This window comes from Callorhinus ursinus, unplaced genomic scaffold (assembly GCF_003265705.2).
Source record: "Callorhinus ursinus isolate GAN/ISIS: 27379988/994484 unplaced genomic scaffold, GSC_fseal_2.0 scaffold15, whole genome shotgun sequence".
NCBI classification, from domain to species: Eukaryota; Metazoa; Chordata; class Mammalia; order Carnivora; family Otariidae; genus Callorhinus; species Callorhinus ursinus.
This window is the reverse complement of record NW_027397077.1, coordinates 1,260,277-1,271,183: the sequence shown is the minus strand read 5'-3', so window position 1 is coordinate 1,271,183 and position 10,907 is coordinate 1,260,277. Positions and strand designations below refer to the sequence as shown.

The 10,907-nt window shown below is 52.7% G+C and overlaps 1 protein-coding gene across 2 annotated transcripts in view; it reads right to left on the bottom strand.

Moving 5' to 3' along the window:
* Positions 1-2,770: 2,770 nt before the first annotated feature.
* MAP1S (microtubule associated protein 1S) overlaps positions 2,771-10,907 on the bottom strand; it is a 22,191-nt gene continuing 14,054 nt past the window's right edge. The window contains exons 6-8 of one of the 2 annotated variants that reach the window (XM_025885412.2): positions 8,965-9,200; positions 8,618-8,854; positions 2,771-8,272 (exon numbers count right to left, since the gene is read on the bottom strand). In XM_025885412.2, the coding sequence (XP_025741197.2) occupies positions 8,117-8,272; positions 8,618-8,854; positions 8,965-9,200 (629 nt within the window). In that variant the 3' untranslated portion in view covers positions 2,771-8,116. The remainder of the gene's footprint in view (positions 8,273-8,617; positions 8,855-8,964; positions 9,201-10,907) is intronic. The other variant, XM_025885413.2, reaches the window with a different exon arrangement.

Below are 10,907 nucleotides of genomic sequence, written 5' to 3'. Positions count from 1 at the left end.
GTCAGGGAGAGCCAGAGGAGGGGCTGGGGTGGGGTAGGCCAGAACCAGAAGGAGAACAGGGAGGGCTTCTAGAGGAGGGGCCCTAGCAGGTGGGGTTTGGAAGATGATTGCTTATTGCCCTGCTCTTCCTGGGAGAGGTAATCCCTCCCTCCTCCACCATTATCTCCTAAGAGCCCACATCTTCCCAGAAAAGTATCCCAGCACTCCCCCTCCCTGCCCCCACCCTTGAAGGGGAAGTCCCAGCTGCTCAGTAGAGTGTCCCGGCAGGCCGCTGTAGGGCCAGCCCCACCCCACAGCCTCCCCTTGGGGAGCTTCAGTATTACCAGTCTTCTCTTGGTTCCTTTATTTTTTTTTTTAAGATTTTATTTATTTGAGAGAGAGAGAATGAGAGACAGAGAGCACGAGAGGGAAGAGGGTCAGAGGGAGAAGCAGACCCCCTGCCGAGCAGGGAGCCCGATGCAGGACTCGATCCCGGGACTCCAGGATCATGACCCGAGCTGAAGGTAGTCGCTTAACCAACTGAGCCACCCAGGCGCCCTTCTCTTGGTTCCTTTAAAAGACCAAGCCTGGGCCTCTGTGGGTCCCTCTGCCAGGTGTGTTCTCCCTCTTCCCCAGTGTGGCTTAATCCTCCACTTCCTCATGGGGCCTTCTATCACCCCCAAGCGGCATGTGGGTCTACCTACCCCTCCACACCCAGCTCTGTGGCTTGTATCCTCCTGCGTGTCTGACCCCCTCCATTTGCCAGTTTGCCCTGTGAGGATAGCATCCAGTATCTGCTGGCTGATGCATGGCCGGATGGTGGCACCCCAGGGAGAGGACAGCTTGGGTGCAGAGGCCTGGAGGTGTGATATAGATGTTGCAGGAACATGGAAAAATCAGGGGGCAGCTGTGGCTCAGGCTCAGGGTGAGTATCAGGGAGGGGCTGCCCATGAGCCGGCTGCGCAGAGTGGGTGCCCGGGCCAAGGTCGCATAGCCAGCTCCTGGCGCATGCTCCAGTCAGGGCCCCCAGGTGCTTTGGCTGCTGCCGGGATATTTTTAGTGCGCACTCAGGCAGAGGCTGGGCCAGACAGCTGTCAGGAGGGATTGGGGGAGAGGGAGGAAGTAGACACAGAAAGGGAGAAAAGAGAAAGCAGGGGAGAAGGAGAGGGGGGAGACCCCAGGCCCCAAGCCCTTCCAGCTGTAGATGCCCTAGACCAGGAGCTGGCGACCCAATGGCCCAGAGTTCAAATCGAGCCTACAGCCTCTTTGTGCAGTCTTATTGGAATACAGTCTTGTCCATTTGTGTTCAGCTCCAACGGCAGAGTTGAATTGTTGAACAGAGACCACAGGACCCATAACACTGAAAAAATTTACTATCTGGCTCTACAGAAAAAGTTTGCCAACCTCTGGCTAAGACAAAACTGTCTTTGCTGGGGGCACTTGTCAGTGATCAGTTGATTCTCACCACTATTTCTGATTCTTCTCCCTCTAGGTACAAGGGAGGAGTGTACCTCTCAGCTCTTGAATCAGGCAGTCATGTGACCTGCTTTGGTCAATGAAATGAGAGAAGGGGGATGTCACTTCCTGGTAGTTAGCCCTTAGGAACCCATGCTTGATTCACCAGGCTCCCTTCCCACCTCGTCACCTGATGTTCTAGGTGGTTGGAGTCCTGCAATGCTGCGCTGAGTGAGGGTGTTGAAAAACACAGCAACATCAGAAATCTGAAGGTCAGGGAAAGATCCACCAAGTATTAAGGGCAAAAGCCCAGACTCCTCCCCCACCCCCCGCCCAGTTTATTAAAATAAAAATACAAAGTGGAGTTCTTTCTAGGAATCTAAGTATAGATCAGTGTTAGAAAACCTACTAATAGTGTAAAAAAAAAAAAAGATAAACTTATCCTCCAATGGTTCTTAACTTTATTTTGAGGCTCCATTATTAGATGTAAAGAAGCTTAGACTCTATCTCCTTGGTGAATTAAAAGCTCTAATTTGAGGGGTGCCTGGGTGGCTCAGTCCGTTAGGTGGCTGCTTTCGGCTCTGGTCATGATCTCAGGGTCATGGGATTGAGCCCCATGTGGGGCTCCATGCTCAGTGGGGAGTCTGCTTCTCCCTCTGCCCTTCTCCTTCCCCGTTTGTGCTGTCTCTCAAATAAAATCTTTAAAAAAAATAAAAACTCTAATTTGATATTCCTTATTTCTAAAAATATACAAAAATAAAACTTTACTAATGTGAGTATATCAGCTTTCTTTCTTTAATATTTGTCAGGTTTATTTTTTCTCATCCTTTAAAATTTTCAGCATCTAAGATAAATGTGTAGAAATTTCTTGTAGGTAGCTTAAACATTTGAATTGAAAAAAGGTAACAGTCTATCTTTTGTCCTTTAACTTGACCATTTACATTTATTGTAATTGCTGGCAAATTATATGTATTTCCATGATTTTATTTTGGGCTACTTGAACCTCCTTTGCTATGGAAGAATTATTTTGGATTATTTCTTTTTCATTCCAATTTTTGCCCCTTACTAGTTTGGAAGTTATAGACTAGTTTTATTCTCCTAGTATTTACAGTAACTATTAATATTTTCTATACCACTCAACCAAGTAATATGTCCCACTCCCCTCAAACAATACAGCGATACCTCAGAGATACTGTGGGTTCAGTTCCAAACCATCACCACAATAAAGCAAATATTCCAATAAAGCCAATCAAATGAACTTTGTGGTCTCACAGTGCCTGTAAAAGTTATATTTGCACCATACTGTAGTCTATGAAGCATAAAAAATGCACATACCTTAATTAAAACTGTCTTTTATTGCTAAAAAATGATAAACATCATTTGAGTTTTCAAAGTTGTAACCACTGATCACAGATCACCGTGACAAATATAGTAAGAGTTGGAAATATTGCCAAGAATTACCAAAATGTGACAAAGAGACACAAAGTGAGCAGATGCTGTTGCAAAAATGGTGCTGATAGACTTGTTTAATGCAGAGTTGCCTTCACTTTGTAGAAACGCAGTAAAATGAGGCATGCCTCTACAAAGATTTAAAAACCTTACTCCATTCAACTATTTTTTGCCATTGTTGTCAAATTTGAGAATTTAATCCTACACATTGGACCTTACAATTCTTGCTAATGAAGGTGATGTTCTTTCAGTTGCACTTCTCACCTTTTTGCTCACTGCCTCCTCCTGCGTGTCAGCACTCTGACCTGGTTCATTTTCTTTCTGCCCAAAACAATTCCCTTAGAGTTTTGTTCAACGAGGGGCTTCACTTCTCTATCCTTCTCAAAGGATATTTCTGTTGGGTGAGCATCTCATCTCTGGGCTGCTGCTTTCTCTCAGAGCCTTGAAGGTGGTGCCCCTGTGGGTCCTGAGTTCCAGGCCGTGGGACTGAGAAGTTGGCTCTCCAACACCGTTATTGCTTTCCATGCTGACTGTAGTTTTCAGCCCTGAATCAGCTGTTTTTTTAATACACCTTGCTTGGGATGTGGTTGGCTTTCTGAGTCCTGGTGAATTGGTGTTTCTCATCAGTTCTGGAAAGTTCTCCACCTCATCCTCTTCAGTGTGCCTCTGCTCTCTCTCCATCCCTTAACCTCCCTTCTCCTCCCATGTTTGGGAAATTCACTGCACTCCACCTTCTAGCTCACCAGTTTTCTCTTTGGCTAGCTGAAATCCACTGTTAGCTGTGTCCAGTGTTCGAAATCTCCACCATTTGCCAATTTCTTAGTTCTATTTGGCTCTTCTACATATGTCCTGCTCCTTGTTCACACTTCAGGATTAAACACACCAATTCTGGGTCTGATGATGCCAACACTGGAAGTCTCTGCTTCTTTTGTGTCCCTTGGCTCCCAAGCACAAGGACAGGTTGTGAGTTTTGATGCCGCTCATACACAGTTCCTGGGATGGGACTGGGGGAGTTCTTCAAGGCTAGGGTTGAAGGCTCATCCAGCAGACCTCCAGGGTCATCACCACCCTGGGCAGCTTTAAACCATTTCGTCCACTGGAGGCCTCTGGCCACCCAAGTAATGCTGGAGTTGCAGACTTGAGTAAGGTCACCATTCACCAGACTAGATTCTCCCCCCTCTTCCTCCCAACAGCCAGGCTAGAGATAATCAAGTTTCCTTTCCATGCCTGGGGAAATCTTATTTTGATTTTGACTTCACCCTCTGAGGTCTTAACAGAGCCACCCTAGTGAAGGCCCGTGAAAACAGAAGACCAAACCCACCTTGTCTAACACAAAAGCTGCTTCCTTCCTGGGGCTCCTGCCTAGGCTGACATTCTGGCCTCTGGTTGCTCACAGACACAGTAATCAAGATTTAACTCATTTTTACATAGTAATTTTCGCTCTTCTTCTTGGAGGATCAGTTTGAGAATCTAGTCTACTATCTGGCCAAAAGCAGAAGTTTATACTTTTTTTTTTTTTAAGATTTTATTTTTAAAGTAATCTCCACACCCAACATGGGGCTCAAACTCACGACCCCAAGATCAAGAGCCGCATGCTCTGAGCCAGCCAGGCGCCCCTGTAACATTTCTTACAGCATGTGTTTGGGCCCCCTCCATGAAGATTCTAGAACTCCCAAGAGGAATGAGCTTGTGAAAACAGCTGGGAATTTGTGAAGGGAAAAAATAAAATTAAGGAGAAAGAACCTGCTGAGCAGCTATTAAGACACACAGGACCACACCAAAGAAATAGCCAGGAGAGGACCAGAAAAGCCGGTGATGGATTAGAGCAGATGCAGAAACAGAGGCCAACACACTAGGGTCTTATTTAGGGAGGAGGGAGTATATAAAATCTGTACCCCGCCTGGGGAAAATCGGCTGGCCCTTTGGGCCTGGCCACCCCTCCATTTCTCTTCATCTCTAAATAAGGCCTAGATGGATAAAAATAAAACTTAAAATTATAAGCAGAGAGAAAAAAACCATGGGAGAATGTGTCAGCTGCGAGAAAGGCCTCTCAAAACACAAAAGACGTTTAAAAACTGTGGTTTGAAAACCGTAAAAATAAAATGTTTACAGAAAAAGTCATCATGAAATTGAGAGCTCAATCTGGTAAAAAAGCTTACCACAAAAAGCTTAATGGTTAAGATGGTAAATTTTGTTTTATGTCGTTTAGCACAATTAAAGATTTTTTAAAGTGTATTTTTTTTAAAGATTTTTATTTATTTATTTGAGACAGAGAGAATGAGAGAGAGAGAGAGCACGAGAGGGGGGTGGGTCAGAGGGAGAAGCAGACTCCCCGCCGAGCAGGGAGCCCCATGCGGGACTCAATCCAGGGACTCCTGGATCATGACCTGAGCCGAAGGCAGTCGCTTAACCAACTGAGCCACCCAGGCGCCCTAAAGTGTATTTTTTTTTAAAGATTTATTTGTCAGAGAGAGCACACGTGCACTCGCACAAGCGGGGGTGGGGGGGGAGCTGCAGGCAGAGGGAGAAGCAGGGAGCCCGATGCAGGACTCAGTGCCATCACCTGATGTATAGATCTGACCTGAGCCGAAGGTAGACGCCTATCCGACTGAGCCACCCAGGCACCCCTAAAAAGTGTATTTAAAAAGCAAAATTATGATGTATAACTGAAAAAAAGATGCCCATGTAATAAAACAGTCGAAGCAGCCCATTACAGATAAAATACATTTTAGAAAACCTCCCTAGTAATAAAACAAATGAAATGAGAATGGGAGGTGGCACCTGTCACTCGGCATTTGGCCAAAGTGAAACCTTGGGCCGTGTGGCCTCATGTATACACAGTGACCCACCCTAACGCCCGGGGCTGAGAAGCCCACCCTTACCTGGCAACAGGAAAAAGCGGGCAAGGGGCCACAGCCTGCATGCCCGGCAGCGGAAGTGGGGGGGCCGGCTGTCCCCACACCACACACCATGCCCAGCGAAACACCAGCACTCCCCTTCCCTGTGAGCGGTGGGAGGCGGGTGCAGCGACAACCAAGTGGGCGCAGGGTCGCAGATCCAGGTCCCAGGTGCTGAGCAGCCCCCCCAGACTGCTGCTCCCCTGTTCCCCGGGGCCGTTGTGTGCTGAGCTGGGCCCCGGCCCCACCCACAGCGCCCTGGTGGGTCCCATCCCTGTGGGTCCCGGACGGGCTCTCCTGACGTCCGTCTGCACTTCCCAACAGCCTGGCCCCGTCAAGCCCCAACATCCCACATGAAGACAGCCCGACACCAGTTCGGTGGCGCCCACAGGAAGCAGTCAGGTCCCCCACACCAACCCTTTGTAGCCATCTCCCTGCCTGCTGCCGCTGACAGCTCTGGCCTGAACTGTGTGCCCCCTGGGTGTTTTCTTTTTCTTCTTGTAATGTAAGTGTCTGACTTAAGCTTTGATTGCCCAGGCATCCGTTTCAAAGGTAGCTATCTGGAATAAACCTATCTGCCAGCCACACCGCTCGATAAACAGCCAGCTCTCCGGCCCCCCCCCCCCCCCCAGGCTGCCTTGTTTGAGAGCTCTTGGTTGCTTTTGAGAACTGGCCTTTGGGGCCACTTGTTTTTTCCCTTCTGGCGCTTTAAATTCCCACTCCTATGTTTTAGTTTTACCATAAGCAATGAGCCCTGGGAACCCCACGCCCCCATCCTGGACCCCAGTAAAAGCAGAGGCCCAGCCAGGGAACCTCCCACCCCCTCACTGTGTGGCCCGCCCTGGGGGTGCTGTGGGAGCTCCAGGTCTTGTTGGTAAGAAACCTTTACTTTTTTCAGTTTCCTGATGGGTGTTGCTGAAGGGTGTGCAACCACAGGGGCCAGTCCAACCAGACGCTGGATACTGACAGGCTGAGCCCTAACCATACAGACCCCCCGCCTCAACTCCTATGTTTAAGCCCAACTCCCCATCGTGATGGTGTCGTGACAGTGTCTCTGGACGTGGGGACTCTGGGAGATCAGCAGGTAGTGAAGGGGGGGCTCGCAACGGGGTCAGTGCTCTCCTAAGAAGGGGAGGTCAGAGAACATGCCCCCACGCCCCTCCCGCTCCATGTGAGCACCCGGCCAGAAGGCAGCCATGTGCAAGCCAGGGAGCCTCCTGACCAGACCCCGGCCCTGCGGGCACCCTGACTTCCAGCCTCCAGAGCTGCGAGAAACTCCGAGTCCTCGGCGGGAGACGCTCCGCAGCCACACGCGGTGATTCGGGCCACCGCGGCCAGGGAAGGGAGCCGTGTGCCCCCCAGCTCCTCTGGGGCCGCCGTCACAAAGTACCCCAAACAACGGTTCACTCTCACACACTTCTGGAGGCTGCCTCTGAAATCAAGTTGCCAGCGGGGTTGGTTCCTTCAGAAAGTTCTAGGGGAGGACCACTCCTCACCCCTCCCAGCTTCTGGAGGCTCCAGTGCTCCTCGGCTTGTGGCCCCATCGCCCCAATCTCTGCCTCCATCTCCACGCGGCCTTCCTCTCTCAATGTCACCTCTTTTGTCTCTTATAAGGACACCTGTCATTGGGTTTAGGGCCCATCCAGATAATCCCAAGATCCCTCACTTAATTCCATCTCTCTACTCGGTGACACTCCCGGACATCGGGTGACAGGACAGATGTACGCTTTCTGGGTCGCCATCCACACCAGGGCACGTGGCACATCCTCGAATGTGCACATGTGCAGAGTGCAGGGAAGGGGGGTCTTCAGGAACTGACGTTTTGTGACCACTGGGTTTCCGATTCTTCTTTAAGACCTCTCTGTAGCATGGGACTCCCGGCCAGGAGCATCAGTCATCTCTAGAAACGGAGAGGAACCTGTTTTCCAGCTTTGGAGCACAGAGCCTGGGGTTCAAATCTCACCTTGGTCACGGACTGGTGTGTGGTGGGGGTCCAGCGGCTGCCCAGGGGAACCAGCTTCCCCACGGGGAAAATCAGCTCCTCAAGGTCAGCAGCACGAACAGCTGCCGGTGGTCCCTGCCAGAGAGGCACACCCTCCCCCGGGCAGGGGGGTTCCCATCCGCCACACGGAGGCCAGAGCGTGCCTCCCCCCGAACTGGGGGCCGGCACAGTGATGACAACAGCCCCGGACGTTGCCAAGTCTCCTGTCAGCAGAAGGAATGGAGGCCACGGCCGAGTGGGGTACCTGGTTTATTTCTGATGCAGGGGAGTCTCAGGCAGCGGCCGACTCCGGGCTGGGGCGGGGGTGGGGTGGGGGCGGGAGGCTGGCCTGGAGCTAGAACTCCACCTTGCAGGCGGGGAAGGCCTCGTCCTGCATGGACACGGTGCTGTTGCTGCCCAGCACGGTGATGCCCAGCGCCTGGTGCCGCGCATGCGTCTCCTCGTACCACTCATGCAGCGCCAGGGAATCAAAGGTGGGGATCAGGGTCACCTGCAGGTGGGACAGACGGCCTGACGGTGAGGGGGAGGGGGTCCCCTCTACCCTCCCGGCCCCGCCCCCAACTCCACTCCCAGCATCTCTAGGCCCTTCTCCTGAACACATCTGCTCGGCTTCCCTTCTCTCCCGCCTGGACGTCTGTAGCTGGGGGCCAGCTCATCCCCGAAGCCCCTTCTCTTCCCCACAGCACCCAGGGGAAGGGAGCCTCTCACAGCACAGGAGAGCAGGACTCCCTCTGGCTCCTCCCCTGCACACGCCAGGCTTGCTCTCCCGCCGGCTGGCCCACACGCAACACGGGTGGCCAGGGACCTGGAATCTGCTGCTTCTACCCAAACTTGCCTCACGCTCCAAGGCTCTGCTTCCAGGCCTCCTCTGGGGACAACCCCAGCCCACAGGCTCAATTCTCCCCTTTGTCAGCTGCACTGACACCTCGCCTCTTCCTCCTGGCCCATCACACCAGTCCTGCCCAGCACATGCACCCAGGCTGCTGCAGACAGACGAAGTGGACACCTCTGCGTATGCCTTTGTTTCCATGGCCTTGGGGACACAGCTTAGCCTCTCTGAGCCCTGCTGCCTCTGTGGGTGGGTGAAGGTCGCACATAAGAGGACGTTCAACAGGAAGGTATCAGGAGGTGTGGGTCCCACCTTGTGCCAAGACTGCCTGACACCCTGGGGTGGTCACGCACCTGGAGGTCACGGTCCCACTGCTGCTTGCCAGCCAGCAGTGCGTCCAGGACGGCCCGCATGCCCTCTTCCTTACGCTGGTCCTGGCCACTGATGACATAGCAGAGTGCACGCACCCGCCGGAAGAACTCCTCGTCCACCAGCCGGGCGCTGCTCCCGCTGGGCAGGTAGGCCAGGTCGAGGTAGACAGGGGAGCCGGGAGGGGCTGCTGACCCCCCTGGTCGGCTGCCAGCTGACCCTGTGGGCAAGAAGGATGGCGTCAGTCCCGAGCTCCTGGGACCAGGAAGGGGCCGAGACCCAGGGCCCAGGAAGGGGTTCCCAGCTCTGACTACACCCCTCCAAGTGGTTATAGTTGACAAGCTCTCCGGGGTGTGGGCAGTTATTCAGTGAACTCTACAGATACCCCTGGTCATATCTTCAGTGGCCTGGACCCTCCCTGGCTAGTCCCTGGACACAGACATACCCAGGGCCAGAGGTAAGGAAGGTAGGAAGGGGCAATCAGGGAGGGCTTCCTGCAAGAGGAGGTTTTTAGAGCTTCAGCTCCCAAAGCGATCGGTACCTAGAACAATCTGCTGCCTCTGCAGCATCCATCTGTTCTACTCATGGGGCATTTATCGAGCCCTCCTGGGCATGAGGCACTGGGGACACGGCAGTAAGTGAGAGAGACAAAAATCCCTGCTGCCAAGGGCAATGGGGAGACAGCGTTGGTGTGGTAGGGACAGAATTGCAAGAGGGAGACCCAGGATGTGGCACAGCTCTCAGAGCCTCATGCATGGCCTTGAATCCAGAGCCTATGCAAAGGGGGATGAGGCCACCAGTCCCAGGTGTGTCTCATAATCAACTGATTGAAGACATACCTGGATCTTAGGTCCAGGAATCCCAGCCAGATGCTGGGCATCTTATGATCATAAACATTGCCCAGCTCAGGGTGTGGGTCCAGAGGGCTGCCGGGGCATATGTAGAATGAAATGAATCCCCCAGCTCTAGGCAAGTGGCATCCTTCACTCATAGCTGGGAACAGCAGTGGTGAGGATCTTAAAAGACTCAGGAAGAGAAAGCCACCGTGGCTATGGAAGGCGCAAGGGAGACAGGAGCCACAGAGACGCCACAGGGAAGGGAAGATGAGGGGAGCGTGGGCAGGACAGGGGTAGAGCAGGGACCGGCAGCACGGTCGGCTTTTGTAAATGTAGTTCTACAAGAATGCCCGTTTGGTTACATCCTAAGCTGCTGTTCTGCCACAGTGCAGAGTTGAGTCCTTGGGACAGAGGCCATCTGGCCTGCAAAGCTGAAAACGTTTATCTTCTGCTCTTCTGAGACAGTGTGCTGACACTAGCAAAGAGGGTCAGTCTGTCCGAGGCAGTAGGAGAAGGAGACCCCAAGTGGCCAAATGCCCTGGCAGAAAGAGCCTCGGACGATGCCCAGCCTCTGGGTGCCAGCCCTGCCCCACAGGCCTGGGTAGCACCTGCCACCGTGCTGGGGATCCCTGACCCCATCCGGTGCCTCCCTTGGAATGTGCCCAAGAAGGTTAAGAAGTGGCAGCTCAGGTGGGCACTGAGGCTAGGAACCAATGACAGGCCATGGGGCTAGAGAAGCCAGAACTACGGTCAGGGCCACCCAGGTACCCAGAACAGGTGAGCAAGCACTCAGGAAACGAGCTCAAGTTATGATCACTGCTAACCATCATCGCTGCTCTCCCACCAGCCCCCTGGTACTTCTAGGCCTGCACTGCCCTCCACGGTGTCACCAACCACTGCAACACGGCAGGTATGAGTTGAGACTGAGACGAGCAGGGGTTGCAAAACACATGCAAGGCATCCGGGACTTTTTTTTTTTTTTTTTAAAGATTTATATATTTATTTCAGAGAGAGCAAGAGCACAAGCATGAGTCGGGGGGGGGGGGAAGGCCAAGGGAGAAACAGCCCCCCCCCCCCCCCCCCCCCCCCCC